We start from the raw sequence: 23,412 nt of genomic DNA on the forward strand, positions 1-23,412 counted from the left end.
GTGAAGGTGAAGCGTGGAGATGGGGGAGGATGGAGAGAACTTGAGAAGACCTCCATCGTGTAAGCAAGAGAGAAGGCCAGAGCACCTGGGAGTTATGAATCAAGGGAGAAAGGGACGGCATCGGGGGGAATATTTGGGGAAGACGTATGTGTCTAACACCTACAAACCTGTTCAGGTGTTCCCTTCCAAGACAGAACAAAACAAACGATACACCTCCCCACACCCCTATTATCCCCTGAGAGCTAGGCCTGCCATCTTTCCCCATCCACGAACTTGTCATGAGCAAAGCTGGCCCAGGCACTTCCAGACACCAGCAATCTGACACCAACACTCACCATTCCTTTAAAGCTGCACCTTTTGAATGCTGGCTCAGTAATGGGCTGCTCTCTAAGTCTTCTTCCTGAAGTGCTCTCCTTGGCACCCACAAGACATCAGGTTCAGGTGGTTGAGGTCTGTCTTCCTTTAACTCTAATCATGCCCTGTCTTCGTTTTTGGCCAGTTCTTTTCTCTCTCCCCATCTTTTTTTTTTTTTTTTAGTTTGCCATGCAGTAATTTATTTAGCAATATCTATTATTAATTTCTATTTGCAATTGGATTAGATATATAAATATAGCCATGCCTTGCAGTGCATCAGGATGACAAGACAAAGCAAAGATGTGGTTTCCAGTGGAGTCCACTGTATAGGTTCATGTGAATGATGGCCTTGTTACCAAGTTACCTATGCGAAGCAGTTGCTTTGAGTTACATTGAACTGTCATATTGTATGCCGTCTTAATCATAGTTGTTCTCTAAGGCAGTGTCTGTCTTTGACTTTTTCTTTTGTTCTCTATCCCTTGGCTTCAACGACTCTCTCTCCAGGTGAGGGCCCTGTTTGTTGCCCCATTTCCATGATGTAGCCATTACATGTGGCTATTTAAATGAATCATATTAAATAAAGTTTAAACTTCTGTTCTTCAGCCATCTTAGCCATATTTCAAATATGGCTAGTGGCTACCATATAGGACAGAATAGATATAAAACATTTCCTTTTTCAAAATGGCAACCCACTCCAGTACTCTTGCCTGGAGAATCCCATGGAGGGAGGAGCCTGGTAGGCTACAGTCCATGGGGTCGCAAAGAGTTGGACACGACTGAGCAACTTCACTTCACTTTTTCATAAAAAGCTCTTTGGGACACCACAGGTCTAGACCTCATCTCTCCCCTGAACCTGTCAGTATTCTAACTGACATCTTTCCTGGAATCACACATCTATTATGCCCCAAATCTTACTCCATTCAATGCATTTTTATCACTACAGTGATCTATATAAACTCTGATTTCACTGAAAAACAGAACATACTCCAAATAATTGAGAAATATTTACATAGGTGAGTTGGATATTAAGATATAGTTTGTTTACAAATGAGGTCAGTTTCACTGAAAAAAAAAAAATACAGGCTATAGTCATTTATAGGAGAATTCTGTGTCTTTCACATACTACTCCTGTATAGTATTTCTCAATGTCCAGAGTGTCATAAATAATAAAAGATTTATTTCACAGGGCATTTTCTTCATTAATTTTTTTTACATTTCTCATAAAATCACCCTTCTCCCCTATAGCATCAATGAGTATCTTATTCTCACTGCGGAGAAGGCAAATTTCTGATTCTAACAGGAGCACTAAAAATATTCTGCCTAACAGTGAAAATCAGCAGCCAAAGCTCTTTGCCAAAATACTAACTACTGGATACATGAGATTCTGAACCATCACATTCAACAAAGATCAGACCTGGTCCTGATTTTAATCAGAGAGCAACCTGTCTCTTTGCTGCCTCCTAAACTTAGCAAAGGCATGCCATTCTCAGCATGCTGACCATTTTGGTGGTGTGAGATTTCACTGGGCAGCCTTTCTCAGAGTGACCTCAGCCCCAGATTCTAAAGATGGAGCATATTAAGTACAGGTGAGTCATCAATTTCAAAAGCCAGCAGAGGAACTAAAAACCTCATTCTTCAGAAGCACAGAGATTCTATGGGAAGTCCTACCATGTAACAAATTGAACTCAGGAAAAGAAAAGCCATCTCTAAAGAAAGAAAGGATAAGTGGCACTCTTGTAGGATAAGCCTATCATGCTTGGGTGCTCTTGGTAATTCCATCTGAACTGACTATTAGCATCCCCAGTGGAGTTATGACATTTCTTGTTAAAGATGACAGAAAGGTAGAATCATAGTATTGTAGTAGGAATATCATAAACATTTGGGACCATTACTATTAAATCAGTAACACTGGGTATACTAACAATGCACACTTTATATAGTTCAAAGTCTTCTGCAGACATCGAAAAAATAATCTTATGACTGTCTCATAGGGCGTACAAATATTAGGATCTTCTGAGAATGATCATTAGTTCAGTTCAGTTCAGTTCAGTTGCTCAGTCGTGTCCGACTCTTTGTGACCCCATGAATCGCAGCACGCCAGGCCTCCCTGTCCATCACCAACTCCTGGAGTTTACTCAGACTCACGTCCATCGAGTCAGTGATGCCATCCAGCCATCTCATCCTCTGTCGTCCCCTTCTCCTCCTGCCCCCAATCTCTCCCAGCATCAAAGTCTTTTCCAATGAGTCAACTCTTTGCATGAGGTGGCCAAAGTACTGGAGTTTCAGCTTTAGCATCATTCCTTCCAAAGAAATTCCAGGGCTGATCTCCTTCAGAATGGACTGGTTGGATCTCCTTGCAGTCCAAGGGACTCCCAAGAGTGTTCTCCAACACCACAGTTCAAACGCATCAATTCTTCGGCGCTCAGCCTTCTTCACAGTCCTACTCTCACATCCATACATGACCACAGGAAAAACCATAGCCTTGACTAGACGGACCTTAGTCGGCAAAGTAATGTCTCTGCTTTTGAATATGCTATCTAGTTTGGTCATAACTTTTCTTCCAAGGAGTAAGCGTCTTTTAATTTCATGGCTGCAATCACCATCTGCAGTGATTTTGGAGCACAGAAAAATAAAGTCTGAAACTGATTCCACTGTTTCCCCATCTATTTCCCATGAAGGGATGGGACCAGATGCCATGATCTTCGTTTTCTGAATGTTGAGCTTTAAGCCAACTTTTTCACTCTCCACTTTAACACCAGATAAGCAATGATGTCCAGCCCTTTTCTAGGTGCAAGGAGGCTCAGAAAGGAAGCAGAAGACACAACAGATATTTCAGGCAACAGATACATAACACACGTGGGAAATCTGTATGTGATGGGAACTAAAAGAAGTTTGTGTAAGGTTGGGGGAGAGATGAACAGGTGGAGCACAGAGGATTTTTAGAGCAGAGAAAATATTCTGTAAGGTGCTAATAACAGTAGATACGTAACATCATGCATACTAAGTCGTTTCTGTTGTGTCTGACTCTTTGTGACCCCATGGACTATAGACCGCCAGCCTCCTCTGTCCATAGGATTCTCCAGGCAAGGATACTGGAGTGGGTTGCCGTGCCCTCCCCCAGGGGATCTTCCCAACCCGGGGACCAAACCCACATCTCTATATCTCCTGCACTGGCAGGAAGGTTCTTTACCACTAGCATCGCCTGGGAGGCCCGCATACCATCATACATTTTCCAAACCAACGTACACACCAAAAGGGAGCCCTCCGGTAAACTGCAGGCCTTGGGTGGTTGTGATGTGTGTCCATGTAGGTTTGTCAAGTGGAACACGTGCAACCATGCTGGGGGATGTTGATATGCACGTGGGGTGGGGCAGAGGGCATATATGAACCTCACTGTACCCTCCTCTCAATCTTACCGTGACCCCAGAACTGCTCTAAAAAATTAAATCTTTAATTAGAAAAGGAAAACCAGAAATATTGACTAGTACGTGAGGGAAGTGTAGGATAGAACAAGGGCAAATACATGTCCTCAGTTTTCCTAAAGATCTTCAGTATCTGTTCTGTAAGTGGTCTGAAGGTGGAGAAATATAGAGAAGCCAGTGGAAAAACGCTGGGATGGCAATAGTATTTGAGATTGTACATGTGAGTGTCTAGGTCAGGGCTGGGGGACAGTTGGAGACTGCCTGGTTTGATAGGCAGGGTCAAGTTAAGGAACATGAAAGATAAGCTTTCATGGTTGAGGGGAAGCCTGTTAATAAATAGATTTTTACAGACCAGTCTGATCAATTTAGATTTCAATCTGATAGGGTCTAGAGGTCTCTTGTAAGTTCCTAAGCACCTGCATGACATGATCAGAGAAGCACTTTACAGAAAATAGGCTGGCAGCTATTATCTGCTGACCGTCTGCTCTCCAGCCCTCATACTTACTAAACGAAACAGACCAGCTCTCCACTCCAAATCCCACCATCATCCTAGGAGGTTTCAACACTCATGACTTTAGACAATATCCTAACTTTACCATTCCTTGACCTCATTCATTCCAATTGCCTTCACTTCCACTCCCAGGACCGCACCCAAGACTGTACATTAGTAAAACCCACACCACACAGAAAATTTAAGGGTGAATAGCCCAGCTTCGTCTTTCCAGCCCTCTCTGGCCCATCTTCCCATGGACATGCTTACTCTTCCCAATGTCACTTTCTTGCTGGATGCTGTCTTGCCAACACGCGCTACTTCCTTTCACTTCTGTCTCTCCACTGCATCCACCGGGACGACTTCAACCCCAGATCCACAGCTATAAGCTATAGCGCCCCTGTACACTCGGGCATCTAGTCCACTGCACACACCCGGTCTTTCTGCTGGCTGAGTCCTCAACTCCAATCATTAGTGTTCCTGTTTGTCCATAATCTCGTTCCTCTAACATTCCCCTGGGTAGCAATGCCACTGTACATCATTATCCTTAAGACCATGGCTTGGCCCTGGTCTCGTTGCTTTCAGTAGCATATCACTTTGTCTTTTCCTTGCTGTGAAAACTGAGGCTGTGGGCATATCTCCTTCAGTTGTCCACCCTTCCTCTACAAATGGTGCATTTATCCCCACCCATTCTTCCTTCTCTCTGTCACAGAGGAGGAAGTCTCACCCAACTTTTCAAGAGCAAACCCCAAGGTCAGCCTCCAAACCATACTTTTAATTCCGTCCCTCCTGCCTCCTTTAAGACTTTGGTTCATCAAAAATCCTTGCTGTTTGCTGTATCTTTGACCCTGCTCCTTTTTTGGCCCCATAACCCTTTAACCCATAAAACACAGTAAAGTCTGTTTCATCATTCAAAATACTCCCTTCACTTGAGTTTCCTTCTAGCTACCATTCTATCTTTCTCCTCCTTCCTTACCTAAGGTTTTCCAAATAATATCTACATTGGCTGACTGTAACCACCACAACAGCCCAGAAAATGGAAAGTACACAGACAGGGGGGCTTCCCAGCTGGTGCCAGTGGTAAAGAACCCATCTGCCAACGCAGGAGACGCAAGAGACGTGGGTTCCGATCCCTGGGTCGGGAAGATCCGCTGCGGGAGGGCATGGCAACCCACTCCAGCATTCTTGCCTAGAGAATCCCATGGACAGAGGAGCCTGGAGGGCTATCGTCACACGTGCACACACGCACACAGACAGGGAGTAAGCTACAGCTCAGAGGCAATGCTAATAAGGTCAAGTAGCAAACATTTCCCTGCAGGACTTTTCATTCAAGTCACACTGTTTCAGTCTTTTACTTTTTAATACTCCCATGTTTCACTTAAAGCCCAGAAGTAGAGCAAAGCAACATGGTGATTTCAAAGCAGGAGGTCAACAAATGTACTAACGGCATACTCTGTGCCAGACAAATGATTTACTACAGTGTGAAAGAGAAGGGAAATTTGGCTTATTTGGCTGGGTCCAAAAAAAAGATCTGATTAACTCTTCAAGACAAAAAAAAAAATTCAGGATTTTCATTAGAACATGTTACTCTATTGCTTTAACTTCCTTTCACTTCTCAAACCACTGACAATAGACTTATACTCAGTGAAACTTCTCCAGCAAATGTTCCCAATGACCTCCAGACCCACAAACCCAGCAAACACCTTTCAGTCGCACCCAGCTGAGATTCTCTGCTGATTTGACGACACAGTTTCTCTGCTCTCCTTGACAATCTTGGCTCCTTTGGTTTCTGTATCCTCCACTCCTCTGGGATCCTCACACCTCCTGACTGTTGCTTTTCAGATGCCTTATTTGTGGTCTCCAAATAAAGCTGTAGTTTTACCTCCACCAAATACTTCTCCACAGAAGGGAGACCATTCACCATGAACATGACCCATACTTGTCCACCTGCTGTCTGTTTGATTCTGCCAGGTTAGTTCCTGTGCTCCTTTGTGCCTGTCCAAGACCTACAGTTCTTGGAGATCTAATTCTTCAGTGAAGCTTTTCTAACTCATCTCCTCATTTCTAACTCATCTCTAACTCATTTTCACAATCTTTCCCATGTTTGTACTCCCTAATATGCTTTGCAGCAGGGGAAGAGATAGTTAGATCGTATTACCAACTCAATGGACATGAATCTGAGCAAACTCCAGGAGACGGTGAAAGACAGGGAAGCCTGGTGTGCTGCCTTCCATAAGATTGCAAAGAGTCGGGAACGACTTAGTGACTGAACAATGACAACAGCAATTTGCATTGCAGCTACCCTAAAAAAATATTTATTCCTGTACATTCTCATCAGTCCTACCAGATCATGAGCTCTTTCCTCATGACTGCCATGAGGAAAAATCATGCCAAAACCCTGCTTGGCACATAGCAGGAGCTCATCAAATTTTAGCTATGAGTATTATTATTACTCCCTTTTGCATTTTTCAGGCTTCCAGTAGGGCAATGTTTCTTAAATATTGCAAGATCAATCAATTTTAAATTAGTTAATTAAAGAATGAATGGCTTCCCTGGTGGCTCAGACGGTAAAGCGTCGGCCTGCACTTTGGGAGACCTGGGTTTGATGCCTGGGTCAGGAAGATCCCCTGGAGAAGGAAATGGCAATCCCCTCCAGTACTCTTGCCTGGAAAATCCCATGGATGAAGGAGCCTGGCAGGCTACAGTCCCTGGGGTCGCAAAGAGTTGGACATGACTGAGTGACTTCACTTTCACTAAGAATGAGTCAACTCTGTTGGTGAGAAAAAGAGTGGACACAGGTGGTAGTAGGTAGTAGGTCCTTTAGAAGGTAGTAGAGAGGTTAAAAAAAAGAGAGAGTAAACAGTAAAGAAAATGGCTGGAACCCCCAAAGGAGAAAATAGAGGAAACTTCTAACAATCCACAAGCATATTATCTATTTCATAAATTACTTTGGAAATACAACAACTTCTTCTGCCAGGCATCCAAATGAAGAAAGATTTCTCAGTGTGTGGTGATTGCCTCTGACTCAGCCTGGCGAACACCAAAGGCCAGGGGAATGGTGGTGATAGGGATAGAATATGGTATTGATGGTTTTGAGCTATCGTGTTGGAGAAGACTCTTGAGAGTCCCTTGGACTTTAAAGTGATCCAAACAGTCAATCCTAAAAGAATTCAGTCCTGTATGTTTGTTGGAAGGAATGCTATTGAAGCTGAAGCTCCAATACTTAGCCATCTGATATAAAGAGCCGACTCATAGAAAAAGACCTTGACGCTGGGAAAGACTGAGGACAGGAGGAGAAGGGGCAACAGATGATGTGATGGTTAGATGGTATCACCCATTCAATGGACATGAGTTTGATCAAGCTCCAGGAGTTGGTGAAGGACAGGGAGGCCTGGTATGTTGCAGTCCATGGGGTCGTAAAGAATCAGACACGACTGAGCAACTGAACAACAATGGTAGTTATTACGCAGGTAGCTACAGAAGTCCCAGGAGGGGACTATGGATAGAGAGGGAAACCTAGGAAACTTGGAAGACCACTAGAAGTTAATGATCACTCAAGAAAACTGTTGGAATGTCATGGAATGAAACAGGCTTGCTTAACTATAAAGCCAAAAATAAAAGTATGAGATATGCCCCAGGCCGTTAGATGGAAGAAAACTGTCACCACCCTTCTACTGATTTGAATACAAATGATACCACTCTAATGGCAGAAAGTGAAGAACTAAAGAGCCTCTTAATGAGGGGGAAGGAGGAGAATGAAAAAGCCAGCTTAAAACTCAATGTTAAAAAAAATAAGATTATGTCATCCAGTGTATTTGCCATCAAGAGATGCCAAATAGAAAGGGAAAAGAAGGAAGCGGTGACAAGTTTCCTTTCTTGGGCTCTAAAATCACTGTGGATGGTGACTGCGGCCATGATATTAGAAGACGACTGCTTCTTGGCAGGAAAGCTATGACAAACCTAGACAGTGCATTAAAAAGTAAAGACATCACTTTGCCGACAAAAGCCTGTATAGTCAAGGGTATGGCCTTTCCAGCTGTCATGTACAGATGTGAGAACTGGACCATAAAGAAGGCAGAATACTGAAGAATTGATGTTTTCAAACTGTGGTATTGGAGAAGACTCTTGAGAGTCCCTTCAACAGCAAGGAGATCAAACTGGTCAATCTTGAGGGAAATTAACCCTGAGTACTCATTGGAAGGACTGAGCCTGAAGCTGAAGCTCCAGTACTTTGACCACCCAATGCAAACAGCCAGCTCATTGGAGAAGATCTTGATGCTGGGAAAGATCGAAGGCAGAAAGAGAAGAGGACAACAGAGGATGAGATGGTTGGATGGCATCACCGACTCAACGGATATGAACTTGGGCAAACTTGGGAGATGGTGAGAGCCAGGGAAGCCTGGAGTACTGCAGCCCATGGGGTCACGAGGAGTCAGACGCAACTAGGTGACTGAACAACAATGAAAATCCTAGTTTGACCTCATAGGGTCAGACACTCTCCTGCCTGATACACCCCTAGCTCCTCCTTCGTATCTAGAAGCTTCACTCCTCGAAGAAAGTGGTCTTCCCCCGCCGCCCCCTCCCCACTTCCTTTGACTATAAAACTGTAGCCCACTTAATCCTCAGGGCAGAGCTCCCCAACCTGCCCACTTGTGTCTCTTACAAGCAACCTATATTAATAAATCTATATCTTTTCTATCACTTTGCCTCTTGCTGAATTCCTTCTATGCTGAGACACAAAGCACCTGAGCCTCAGTAAGTCCAGACAGCAGGTGAGTGATCCCAATTAAATGACGGTGGGTTGGAGTCCCATGAAGCGTTTTGCCCGGGTCTGAGTCCCAGGACATGGGTTTAAATCCCAATCTGAGGTGTGCTGTTTCAGGGGTTCCTTGTCGAGTTACATTATCTAATAAGCCTATTCTCTGAGCCTCCTCATACACAGGTAGAAGAGAACTACCTACGTAGAAGAGAACTACCTACATAGACAAGAGGGGGAAAAAAATGATGAAACCCAATTTGAGTTTTGTTTTCCTAACAGTATTTGAGTGGTTATGTCAAAGGAATTTACTGTATAAAAAAGCTAGCTATTTTTTACATCAAGAAAAATAATTAGTATTCTCTTTTTGAATTACCCTACGAGAATATCCTTCTGCCAAGTATTCTGTATTATTGCTTTTTGATGTGAGTACCATTTCCTTTGAACTTTGGTTGTTTTTAGTTCAGCCAAATTGACTGGCTTCTTAAAAGTGCTATTTTTGGACAAATACAAGGGGAAATTAATCATGATGCCCAAATGATGGCCTGGGAGTACTATTTCATTATTTTCAGTTTAGTCTGGGAAATATGTAACCAGTTTTTCACCCAGAGAGTAAAAATGTTTCAATTTATTAGAAAGTACATGTTACTGGAAGCAGTCGAGCACAGAAGTGTAATCATGGAAACTATTCCGGCTGCTTCTATGCAGGCAATGCCGTCTAACATTGTGCTAAAATGACAAGCTTGCATCTGCTGAGGTGTGGCTTGAAAAGTCTGGAAGGCTGTCCCTGTTGACCAGGGGCATGACATCACCAGTTCCAGACAAGACTCCTTAAAATGCAAAAATCCCTGTGAGGGGCAACTCCGTTTCTAATGTACACCTTTAGACTGAACTTCATGAGTTCCCTGGACACCTCCTTACTGGCAAAAAGCAAGCAAACAAACAGCAACAACAACAAGGAAAACCCAGCAAGTCTGCAAATTTTGCAAAAAGCCAGCGCTAACAATAAAGGTCATTCTGTCTATAGGTTGCTTCAACAGATTCCCACAGATTACATACAACAGATTCCAGAGGCTACAGAGCACTGATACCAGAAAACACAGAAAATTGTCTATAGCGTTCAGAACCCTGGCTGCAGAGATGAAGAGAATGAGAGAGATCACAAAGAAGTTTGAGAAAGAGAAAATTGGCATGAAGCTTAGGAGTGAAACAGCATCTCCTTTGCCTGCAAGTCACTTCCAAGGTACACCTTCTACAGGCAGTGGGCGAAGTCGCTTCAGTCGCGTCCAGCTCTTGGCGACCCCATGGACTGGAGCCCACCAGGCTCCTCGGTCCGTGAGATTCTCCAGGCGAGAACACTGGAGTGGGTCTCTATGCCTTCCTCCAGGGGATCTTCCTGACCCAGGCATCAAACCTGCACCTCTCAGTGAGTCTACTTGAAAGAAATCCTGGAGACTGAAGAATAATACGAAGGCCCTGGATACCCCACTTGCACGTCCCCTGATTAGAAAAGAATATTAAAGGAGGGACACTGGACTGAGAGAAAGGGAAGCTAGATTTGGAGTAAATGTTAACTAAACTGCTGTGCGACCTTGGGCAAGTCACCTAACTCATCTGAGTGTCAGTTTCACATTTGTAACATAAAGGAGGTGGGGAGACACCTCAGAGCTGCTTGTCAGCCCTGATACTTTACAGAATCTTGGACCACCACCTGCAGAGGAAGGTGTTTGAGTCATTTCACAGCTGCTCCATAAAGGGAGGGTGATAGGTAGCCTTTGAAGCTCTGGGGGACAACTCACTAAAAGCTCATAAAATACTCATCAAGCGGCAGAGCATACAGGCCTGAGCTGTGGGTCCCTAAACTCTCTGCCTCTCTTCTCAGCAACAGATCTTTTCTCAGATAGCCCTTTTTTTACCCCTTGTCTCTAGTGTGGCAAACCTGGTACGTAGCTGTCACATTTCCACCAGCCCACTCACATTTGCTGATGCCGACTGCCTCCCACTCTCAGCTACAACACACACTCACTCTCCTGTGACAGGAGCTCTAAATAAAGGAACACTCTCATTTTTAACAAGTCTAGTATTGTGAAATCTACATTTAAAAGTGCATGTGCTTATGTTTCATGTGTGTGCACAGAAATGCACATGGGGGTGGATTACTTGCTTTGCAAATGAATTCACCATCGCATTCCTAACAATATCAAGTTCTTCATTTCTCTCTTCCTCCACTGCCTCTCCTACAAATATCTTACACCCTTTCCTTATTTATTGCTGCTCAGGAATACATCTTGTGTAAGGTAAGGTACCCTGTATTCACAAAGGTTAAGGGAGAGCAAAATGCATTTCTTTGTAGCCTTCTGACTAATTTCTTTGTCCCAGGTGTGAGGACTTTTATTTTGCATACCTAGGCTCTAGAACTATATCTGGAAATACCACCAACATAAAAGCCACATGAATCTTAAATACAGTCCACAGTCTACCATGATATAACAGCCTTCTACAGAAATTATTAGAGTCTAGAAAAACCATAAGCTTCACATAAACCACCAGGTCTGGAAGAAATAAACTGATGACATTCCTTTGTAATGATTTCTTAGATTACTGTTGTACCTCCCGCTCAGGTCAATAGCTGTATTCTGGGGGCAGCTTGAAAATCTGGACTAATATATTCTGTCTCCTGACACAATAAACATTAATAGGCTGAATAATAACCACATTTCTGGCAGTGGTGAAGCTATTTTTAGTAATGGTGGTGCTCTGGAAAATTTCATCTTTTGCTTTGAAATGCAAAGGTGATTTTTCTCAGCCCATAAATGGTAAGCTCAAGCATGCACGATTGTTTTTAATTTGAGTTTTGCATGTTTTCCATTTCTCTTTACCCCAGGGGTTTCCTTATCTGAGGGCACACACAGATTAGAACAGGAACAGATCAGATCCCCTGGTTTAGGGTAGGTTGCAAATAATATGTCTGGTACTAACGGCACCAAACAAAGGCTTCATCTCATTCAATTGTTTATTGTTCCCCTCAAGGCTTAGGCAAGCTAAGAACCTAACAAAAACAAGAAGGAAAACAGCAACCTCACTTTTAAGTCATCCTCTCCTCAAAAAAAAAAAAAAAAAAAAAAAAGTTATTGTTTTCCCACTTCCAGAAATATAATTTTCCAGGGTTCAGAAACTCAGGAGAATCCCAGCTCCCTTTTGAGTGCTTAAAAACATTCTCTTAATGGGGGACCTGGCAGCCACAGAGGGTGGGAGGATGGGCAGTGTTAAGTGCCCAGGATCAAGCATCAGAAGGCCTAAGATGACATCTGGCCAACCCATTAACCCTTCTGGGCCTGTTTCCTCATCATAAATTATAGATAATGACACCCACAGTTTTACTGAGATCAAATGAGAGAGACAATAGACTTAAAAATGCTTTGTGGAAGGATTAGGTTTTCACAGCACTATGTTCTGCTTACTTGAGTGCATCTCAACTCCTATGACACTGTAGAAAATTAAAGCTGAAAGTCACCCCCCAAATGAGAAAAGTGTAAGACTGCTTTAAATGAAGTTTCCTTCTCTTTCTCTCTCCCTCTCTTCTTCCCTCTGTCTCTTTATCTCTCTTTTACCCTACCTCCTGGAAAAAAGCAAAAGTAACAATTGATCTTAGCTCTGCCTTCTAAGAGTCATGACTTTGGACTTCCCTGGTGGTCTAGTGGTTAAGAATCCACTTGCCAGTGCAGGGGACACAGGTTCAATTCCTGGTCCAGGAAGATTCCACATGCCTCAGAACAACTAAGCCGGTATGCCACAACTTCTGAAGCCTGCTCACCCTCGAGCCTGCGAGCCACTGCAACGAGGGGCCTACCCACCGAAAGTGGAGATGCAACTAGGGAAAAGCCTGCGCTCAGCAACAAAGACCCAGAGCAGCCATAAATAAATAAAAATAACTTAAAAAAACAAGAATCATGACTTTTCCTCGGTTTGCAATCATAGCCAGTGGCCCTAAATTAGATAACCTCATTGATTACCTACTACCAAGTGCTATTAATAAATTATTACCAAAAAGACGTCATGTAATTAGGGAGCTTAGGGTGGTTGTGTACACACTGCTGTATTTAAAATGAATAACTGATAAGGACCTACTGTATAGCACATGGAACTTTGCTCAATGTTACGTAGCAGCCTGGATGGGAGAGGAGTCTGGGGGAGAATGGACACATTCTGTATGTATGGCTGAGTCCCTTCACTGTTTACCTGAAAGCATCATAACATTGTTACTCAGCTATACCCCCATGCAAATTAAAAAGCTCAAAAAAAAACAGTGTCATGAAAAAATTTTCTGCTTCTAGAGAAGCTTGACATTGAAATCAGCTCTATCCATTTATCCGTTCATTCAACAGGAGTGTATTCAGTGAAACTTGCGCCAGGCGCTAGGGGCTTAGGAATGAACAAGAAAAAACATTCACTTCCGCACGAAGTTCACAATCCAGGGAGGGAGACAGGCTCACGGTCTCTTATTTTACAGCTGCAGAGTAAAGACACAGCAACTGAGAAAACGTCACTGTACCTGTAACTCCCCTTCCATCACACTGAGTAGCTGGATGAGGTCTTCCTTGGACAACTCCAAGGATTTCTTACTTTTCCGTTCACTTTCTCCAGATGGTTTTAGGTGTCGTTTGACAGTTCCTGAAGCCATGACATCCTCCTCCTTTCTGTTGGATTTGTTCTTCTTTTTCGTATCTTCTGAGAGACTTTTATCAGCGGCATTGCTGACAGTGGAGGTCTTGGGGCAGGAGGCATGCCCGTTGGATGAACTTTCACCGCCCTGGTTTCGGGATCGCATTCCCACCTACAGCACATGAGAAAAGAGATGTCTTTACCACCACTGACATGAGTTTTGCCTAACTGCTTAGAAATGAATAGCGGCTTTACAAGAAAGAAAGAAAAGAAAGAAGAACCAGGAGATCAATCCCGAGTCAGCTTCCTTATAGCTTTAATGATCGCATCATTAGAAACTTCAGGAAAATACGTTGACCAGTCTTCAGGGGAAAATGAAAATGTGATTCTAACGTCACAAACATCCAAAGCTAAGTAATAGGGATAAACGTCAAGCAGTGCTAATTCACCCTGATGGCATGTATCTTTGATAGGATGGGGTAACAATGGCACTTTACCTATGTGGTCGCCCTTCCCCAAAGCATGACCCAAGGCTAATAATGAGAAAAACATCAGACCCGTCCCAACTGAGAAACACTCTTCAAAATGCCTGACCCGTGATCTTTAAAACTATTCAGGTCGTCGAAAACAAGGAAAATCTGAATAATTGTCACCGCCAAGAGGAAGCTAAGGACACATGACAACTAAATGACGTAATGTGGCATCTGGATGGGATCCTGAAACGGAAAAAAGACATTAGGGGAAAATTGAGGAAATATGAATAAAACATGGACTGTAGTCAATAGTAATGCATCACTATTTGTTCATTAATTATAACAAATGTACCATACTAACATGAGGATTTAATTAGAGAGGAAACTGGGTATGGGGTCTATGGGATCCCCCAATATTATCTTTGCAAGAATTCTGTGAATCTCAAGTTTTTGTAACATAAAAAGTTTACTTTTTAAAGTGATTCTAAATTATCTATCAGAAAATGCAAACCTCAAACCCTGCCAAGAACAAGTCAGAAGTCACAGTGTGCAGAAAAATCCACATGGAGTCGGGGGAGGGGACTTGAAGTGAAGAGAGAAAAGGGGAAATGCCAAGGGCAGTTTTGCGTGATATGGGATTCTACTTTTCCATGAACTCTTTTTCAAAATTGGGTGGTGTTGTTGTTCTTTTTTAATGTCAGTCATTTTACAGTAATAAAAGTACAAAGAATTGGGAGGAAAAGCCCAACTTCAAAATCAAGATTTTTAAAAAATATGTTGAGGTAAAATAAAGAAAAAAACAAAACAGCAATTAATTTGTCCATGGGGAACTCACTTGAGTCATTCTATTTTGAATGTTTATGCAGTCTCTAAGCAAAAGAACTTGATTAACAGATACATTACAAACAAACACACTGAACTCAAAGGCAAGGCCTCTAATCTAAGTTCAGGGAAGAGCCCTCTGATATCCTGGGGGCTGTACTACAAAATTTGCCTAAATCCTTAAATACAGGAGCTTAGTGCATGGGTTTATTTAAGAGTCACAGTATAAATAGTTCTTCCCTTGAACAGCTCAGCAGCAAGGTTTTCATTACCCATTCCAGATAAAATACAGAGACTTCTTTTCTGGAAGTAAATTTCCTTTATGAACCCAACCATAGTTAAGAAACCAAGAAAAGCTTTTCAAAATGCCAGGCTTATAATAGAAAAATAAACACACACAGTGTGATGTTTCCTTTTAGATAGCGAACACTTGATTCTTCTAACAAATCTTGAAATCTACATTCACGCTCCTTTTTTGAACTGAACCCTTACAACAAAATGGACCCTTTTGTGTGTGTGTGTGAACTTTCTATAGCACCCTAATTTTGAAGACTATAAACTTGAGAAGTGGTCCTTAACACTAGCGCTGTTTTCTGCTTCATTCAGTGATTAGGTCCTAAAATTTTAGAGAATCCTTTGTGCTTCCTTGGTGAACAAAGAATAGATGTTCTTTGTAACGGAAGCCAGAGCACTTCAGAACAGACCTACTGTATTTCATCACAGCTTGTTTGCAGGCAGAGTGGGCTGACTTAAGTTCCAAGCCAAAAAAATAAAAAGATGTGACAAATAGTTTTGAAGGGGAGCACGTTACACCACCCCAAAAAATACCTCTTTGGCATACTAATGACTTTAAGCTCATTATTTTTTAAGAAACAACAGGGACCTGTGAAGCTCTGAAACCTGGGTAGAAATTACCCTTTCCTAAGACATATTTACATTTATAAAGAAAGCCTCCATTTGTAAGGGTGTCTCCCTGGCTATACCAGGAAGAGAACTATTAACTCTAAAATCTCTAGAAACTCTTAACCAATGCAGAAGGCAGTGACTTAAATCTGTATTTACTATGCTTTCCTTGTTTACTGTGCTTTCCTGGTAACCTCTCATAATTGGCTCAACATCTTTCTTTTGCCTTTAACTGAAGCTGGTATATAAGGTAATGGCTTGGGTCATTTCAGAGAGTTACTCGGTTTTCCCGTGTCTCTCCCATGTAAATAGGAGGTATGCATGTTATTAAACTTGTATTTGTTTTCCTCCTATTAATCTGTCTTTTTAATACAAGGATAAACAGCCAAAGACCTTAGAAGAGTAAAGCAAAAATTATTTTTCCTCCCCTACAGTTTCAAATTTAACACATCACAACTAGGATATATGGGTATCCCAAACTGAACTGTGATTCCCCATGACTCCTGCCACGTGTGCACTTCTTTGATCTGAAACAATTTTCTCTTATGGCTCTTTGGGATGGAACATCAAATATTGATCTAACAACTTCAATTTAGATCACGCGTTAATGGAAGTTCCAGGCAGTATTTCCCAAGGTGGTCATGTTTTAAACTTAATCATACACAGCCTTAATCACACACAACATTTGTATTTGACTCTAACATATGCTTGTGTCTTATTCCTGGATTTCCTGTATCTTTGATAGGATCTATGGCATTAGAATATTTGTAAAATCAGACAAATGCATAACTATCTATATAGTACATGCCCTTAATTATATTTGCAAACACACGGAAAATGGCATTTACCTAGTACCAACTCTATATTTGGGCTTCCCTAGTAGCTTAGCTGGTAAAGAATCCACCTGCGATGCAGAAGACCCTGGTTCGATTCCTGGGTTGGGAAGATCCCCTGGAGATGTGATAGGCTACCCACTCTGGTATTCTTGGGCTTCCTTGGGGGCTCAGATGGTAAAGAATCCACCTGCAATGCAGGAGACCAGGGTTCAGTCCCTGGATTGGGATGATTCCCTGGAGAAGGGGTTGGCAACACACTCTAGTATTCTTGTCTGGAGAATCCCTATGGACAGAGGAGCCTGGTAGGCTATAGTCCACAGGGTCGCAAAGAGTCGGACATGAGTGAGCAACTAAGTACAGCACACACAGCAATTCTATATTTGACTGTTTCTAAACAATCTCAACCTATTATTAAAGCTAAGCAAGATCCTGTGGGGCCTTCCCAGGTACAAAAGTCCATTCACGTTCCCCATTTCTTGTTTGTAGAAAAAGGCTTTACTCTCCTAGGCGTTCCGTGAGCGCCAAAGAGCAGACTCAACCAATTAGGGAACTGAGGGATGGCAGAAGCAAAGAGTTAAGCTAGAAAAGTAATGATAGGGACTTCTCTGGCATTCCAGTGGTGGGGAGCCTGCCTTGCATTGCAGGGGATGCAGTTTCGACCTTTGGTTGGAAAACTAAGATGCCACCGCCTTAGAGCACCTAAGCCCTTGAGCGGCAGCTACTGAGCCCATGCTCTGGAGCCCACACCCCACAACTAAAGAGTCTGTGAGCTGAAACGAAAGATCCCACATGATGCAATGAAGATTCTGTGTCCTGCAACTAAGACCCAGATAAATAACTATTTTTTTTTAAGTAATAATATCTTAAACAATAATTCAGCAATAAAACAGAATCCTAGCTCCTCCTCAAGGGACACACAGAAAATCTGATACATATTTTTGAGTTGTTATGTAGAAACTAAGATCTCCCCCTACTCCCAGGTGGAGGGTGGTAACTACATGCTGACCACAAGCAGGTAGACCCCAGGTTGTTTAGAACTAGAAGGTTGATGATGAAGATTCCTGAAACATCACCCCATTACCTCACCACCACGCAACCAGAGGAAAGTAATGCACCCTACAACGCTCATCCCAAATGTTACCTTAGGAAAACCTTCCCTGAAAACCATCGGGGAGCTTGAGTCCTTTGCGCATAAGCCACCCATTCTGCTGTGGGACCCTGCAAAAAATGTGCACTTTCCTTCACCATAAAATAGTGTCAGTAGATTGCCTTTGCTGTGCAGTGGGCAAGGGGCCTTGAGTTAGTTCAGCAACAATATTAATACTTTTAAATAAAATATTTATTGTATTATTAGCCTTTATAAAATTAACAGAATTACATTAAATAATGAAGATTGTAGACTGAATTAGTTGTAGGATTTTTATAGAGAAAAACATATTTTAGAATTAACTAATTGTTTTATATCACTAATCAGGTCAAAAGCTTGAGTTCTGTATTTTCTTTCGCATTAATTCACTTTCACTGATGAACTATCCCATGTACTAGACCTGTGATGTTAATTCTGTCTTCAGTTCAGTTGCTCAGTCGTGTCCAACTTTTGCAACCCCATGAATCGCACGCAGCACGCCAGGCCTCCCTGTCCACCACCAACTCCTGGAGTTCACCCAGACTCATGTCCATTGAGTCGGTGATGCCATCCAGCCATCTCATCCTCTGTCGTCCCCTTCTCCTCCTGCCCCCAATCCCTCCCAGCATCAAAGTCTTTTCCAATGAGTCAACTCTTTGCATGAGGTGGCCTAAATACTGAAGTTTCAGCTTTAGCATCAGTCCTTCCAAAGAAATCCCAGGGCTGATCTCCTTCAGAATGGACTGGTTGGATCTCCTTGCAGTCCAAGGGACTCTCAAGGGTCTTCTCCAACACCACAGTTCAAAAAGCATCAATTCTTCAGCACTTCTGTCTTAGCAAGTATTTTTTTCTCTGTGACACTGAAATGTCACATTAATTACTTTTGCTTTGACATGTACACACAGATTTTAGTCCTTCCCTAGTCATCCTAGTCCTTTTTAGTCCTTTTCCTAGTGATTAAATATCTTTTTCTGGATCACACAGCTACTCCTAGTGAATAGAAGACCTAGGCTTTGAACCCAGGTGAGACTTTGAATAAGGTCTTCTATCTTTACCTCCACAACAAAATCAGCAGTCAGCACCTGTTCTATCTCAGAACTGCAAAAGTACTCAGAGACAGCAAACTAGTCAAGAAATGTTTTAGAACAGAATTGGACAACATCTAAGAGGGAAAAAACTTAAGTTCTCCATAGTGTAACCAAGTCTGCCCTCAATAATATCCACTTGAAACCACTTTATTCTCTCAGTAAGACAAAGTATCCAGATAAGAACAGACTTTCATGTTTCATATTTAGTGATATTTATACTCTTCCTTGGAGTTCCCAGGTGGCTCAGTGGTAAAGAATCTGCCTGTCCATGTAGTTGCAGAAGGCTTGGATTCAATCCCTGGGACAGGAAGGTCCCCTGGAGCAGGGCATGGCAACCCATTCCAGTAGTCTTGCCTAGAAAATCCCTTGAACAGGAGAGGCTGGTGGGCTACAGTCCACGAGGTCGGAAAGAGTCCGATGCAGATGCATCTTCCTTATTTTAGCAGCTCTCACTTACTGTTTCTTAAGTGTTACACAATGTGCTAAGCACTTTGCATTATATAGCATCTCACTTAAATTAATATTCACATCAGCACTAGTAGGTGCTATTATTCTCAGTTTACAGATGAGGTCACTGAGATTTAAAGAGATTAAATATCTTTTTCTGGATCACACAGCTACTCCTAGTGAATAGAAGACCTAAGATTTGAATCCATGTGTGACTCTGAATACCTACTCTCTGTATGGCTTTTTTCTAAGTTCTTAAACAGATGTAAATTAGAAGGGGAGGGATCACCCTGGGAAGCAGGTGACTCAGAAAGTTTTACAAGTGTTTTCTAAAATGATGTTTTTTCACTTTATATCCCAGAGTTGGAGAAATCTGTGTATCTGTCTTCCTCCACAGGCACTCTTGCAAAACTCACACAGCCACTGAAATTAGGTTGCTAAGCAAAAATACGCTTTCCAAAATCATTAACCTGCTGAAGAATTTGTAAAATGATGAACCATTTAAAAGCCTTTCTGAGAAGCAACTAGGCTAATTATTAAGGATACAGGTTATGAAAACAGGATGCAGTCTGAACAGGGATCATTACAGACTTAATGTGTTAAAAGTCCCAGAGCTGAACAATAGTAAACATTTAGTCAGAGCTGGCCAAGTTCTATCCTTAATGCTCACTGGGGTAGCAGGAGGTAACAGAAAAGGCATCTGGTACTCTGTAGGCCTCTTACTATTTGGTTGGCAGGGGGCAGAATGCATGACTCCCAAATATGCCATTTTAACATGTGGATTATTTTGAGCTGAAGGCAATCAAAACCCAGCAGATTCAGGTAAAGCCCTCTTCGTCCTCATCAACTGCCTAAATTTACACTGGAAAGTGGGCCTATAACAGGAGGAGAGCTATCACCAGAGATACCTTTTTACCAAAGAAACATAACTGATAACATGGCAAAATCTGTTTTTCAAACCTTTCCTCTGCCTTCCTGTGAATAGTCTTCCTCCCTTTCTTATCCACAGATGCTCACCCCTCTCCTTAGCTCGAGATTTCTTGCAAGGTTCAGTTACCTGGCTGCTGTTGAAGTCTCAGGTTTTCATGGGACTACTGGTGGTGCCAGTGGTAAAGAACTTGTCTGTAATGCAGGAGATGGTAAGAGGCTCGGGTTCGACTCCTGAGTTAGGAAGATCCCCTGGAGGAGAAAATGGCAACCTACTGCAGTATTCTTGCCTGGAGAATCCTAAGGACAGAGGAGCCTGGCAGGCACAGTCCACACGGTCGAAAAGAGTTGAAGCGACTTAACAGACACATGCACTGTACATATAACATTAAACTTGGTTTTCTCCTATTTCTCCAGGCCAGAATACTGGAGTGGATAGCCATTCGCTTCTCCAGGAGATCTTCTCAAGCCAGGGATAGATCACAGTTCTGCTTGGCAGGTGGATTCTTTACCGTCTCAGCCACCAGGGAAGCCTCTGTCTCCGATCATTCTACTTATATCAATTTCATTACTAAACAAGCCAAGGCAGGGCTTCCCATGTGGTCCAATAGTTGAGACTTCACCTTCCAGTGCAGAGGGTACAGGTTCAATTCCTGGTTAGGGAACTAAGATCCCACACGCCTTGTGGCCAAAAAACCAAAGCAAAACACAGAAGTAACCCTGCAGCAAATTCAACACAAGGCTTTAAAAAAATGGTCCAGACCCTCCCAAAAAAGTATTTAGTAAATAAATAAATACCAGCCAAAGAACCTAAAAAGAGAGAAGAGAGAATTTCCCCCTCCCCTTCAGTTTAATTGCTGCAAGCATGGGACATGGAAATAGCAAACTTTCTGAATGAAGCCAAGGATGCCTTTGGTTCATCTCAGCGTGTATCCTTTCAAGAAAGTCAAGACTCACAACAGATTTGGAACTTTTTTTTTTTTTAACAGTGTTATTTGAGGCACAGGGTCTTCTACTTAATAAGCAAATTATCCTAACATAATCCATGAAATACACTTTCTCTTCCTTTCCTAGTAATTAGTCAGCAATATTTTGCATAGAATTTTCTGATTCGCATGTAAAGAAAAAAAAGACCAAATTTTATCCCCAACCTCCCTCTTCTATGACTTTTATGTCAGCGGGTACTGTCAGATGAATAATATCCTAGGAATCAGAAGATATTTATAATAATTTTGACTAATTTGTATGGAACTAATACGTATTTCTAGAGCCTTTGAACAAGGAGAGAGAGAATGACAGAGGGAAGTCTACAGCACTTAAAGACTCATCCTAGCTTCCATCTTTATTAGTGCCTATAAGACTTGACCTTGAATTTCCCTTACTAGTCTCACTCCCACTCTTTCCTACTTCCAGGTTTATCTTTCCATGTTACGATTCAACACTGGTCACAATATTCTCCATCCCTACCACCAAGAAAAACTTCTTTTCTGCACAAGTTAGGTCTTGGCATCATTCCTATACTTGTTAAGTATCCAACTCCTATCTGTTCCTGATTTTACTTATGTTCTTTTTTAAGAACCTACCCAGTATACAGCACAAAAATTTTATTTATATTACTTCAACTTTTAATTACTTTATAGAATTATAAATATGGCATATAGTAAAAGGGAAAGCACAGAATCACAGAAAGTGTACTTTTTACAGTATAGCTTGGCAAAAAGTTTCCTGCAAGTGGGGCTTCCAGAAAATCAGCCTGGATCTTTTAGACATAAATGACAGTACCCACAGCACCCAAGATTAAAGGCAAAAGAAAACATTGTTCTAGTTTCATGTGAAGTTTAAGATGCAAAAGACCAATCAAACCGACTAGTTTATCCTCTATCAGTACCAGATGGTTCCCTCTGTATATCTAGTTACTTGGTTAAGTCTAGCTAGAAATGTTCCAGCTCAAGAAATGTTCAAACATTTCTCAGGAGACTGTTCATTCTAACAGCACAGATTGTTAATAAACGTTTCTAGGTTTGCCCTTAAATTTTCTTTACAATTGTCTTTCATTTTCATAATCCTATTTATGTAGCAAGCCACATCAAATGGTTTTTCATTTTTCATTATCTACACTTATAAAATCCTCAAAATAAACTAAGGCTTTTGTTTATGTAAGACATTTTCATTCGACTAGGACAGCTTATCCAGACCAACTGAAAATTCTTCTAAATAATTTCACAAAATATTAGAATTCAAGAAAGAGAATTCTCTTGGAGTCACTACAGTGATGTTGTAACCAAAACTTTGAGGAAAATATAACTGTGGCAAAATAGAAAAATATTATTCTACTCTAGCCTAAAACCATGGTGCAATATTTTATGAAGTTCTGCCTAATATTTTTCAAGGAAGATAATAGCAGACCTGGAAAGGTTTCCAGAAAAAAACAAAAACAGAAAATAACAAAAGAACAGATCAGGAAACAGCCATGAAAGAAGAAAAAAAATTTTAGTTATATATTGAATCTGAAAGGATGTACAATTTGAAGGTGTTAAAGCTTGAATGTAAAATAGATTGGCCTCCCTTATCACCACGTTGATAAAAGAGGGTTTTGGTTTACCTCTTTATACTAATTTCTAGCATTTATAACAAGGCTTGAGTTTTTTTTTTTTTTTCTTTTTTCTTTTCTTCACAGAAATAAGGCTACTGTCAACTGTATAAAAGAGAAAAGCATTTAAATATCCAGAAATATACTATTATATAAAGTAATGGTAACATATAACAGTTTTTGACATTTTTCATATCAATGACTCATTCTTGAACCTCAAATACATTTAAAGTATTTTTATAGTCATAATACTTTATTATAATTCTGATGTCACTATTCTACTAGACATAGAATTTAATATATAGGTATTGGTTATATAAGAAGGTTATATAAGACCTTCCTTCAAATTTAAGTGATTAAGATAACTCTAGTTTTCTGGTAAATTTTACCTATATTCTCTCTACTTGACCACTATAATTTGTTTAGACATTTAAACAGTACCTGTGGCCTCTGAAGAATGTCACCATTTAGTTTAATTAAAGTTGCTTAATATTTGTTTTATCTGACAAAGAAAAC

General features: G+C 41.5%; 1 protein-coding gene across 4 annotated transcripts in view; it reads right to left on the reverse strand.

Annotated features, from left to right (window-relative positions):
• Positions 1-23,412, reverse strand: part of LOC120860420 (filamin-A-interacting protein 1-like) — a 211,128-nt gene that overhangs the window by 102,988 nt on the left and 84,728 nt on the right. For all 4 annotated transcript variants that reach the window (XM_040236222.1, XM_040236220.1, XM_040236219.1 and 1 more), the window contains one exon: positions 13,575-13,856. In XM_040236222.1, coding sequence (XP_040092156.1) covers positions 13,575-13,850 — 276 coding nt within the window. In that variant the 5' untranslated portion in view covers positions 13,851-13,856. The remainder of the gene's footprint in view (positions 1-13,574; positions 13,857-23,412) is intronic.

The sequence above is a fragment of the Oryx dammah genome, unplaced genomic scaffold, assembly GCF_014754425.2.
Source record: "Oryx dammah isolate SB20612 unplaced genomic scaffold, SCBI_Odam_1.1 HiC_scaffold_11072, whole genome shotgun sequence".
NCBI lineage: Eukaryota > Metazoa > Chordata > Mammalia > Artiodactyla > Bovidae > Oryx > Oryx dammah.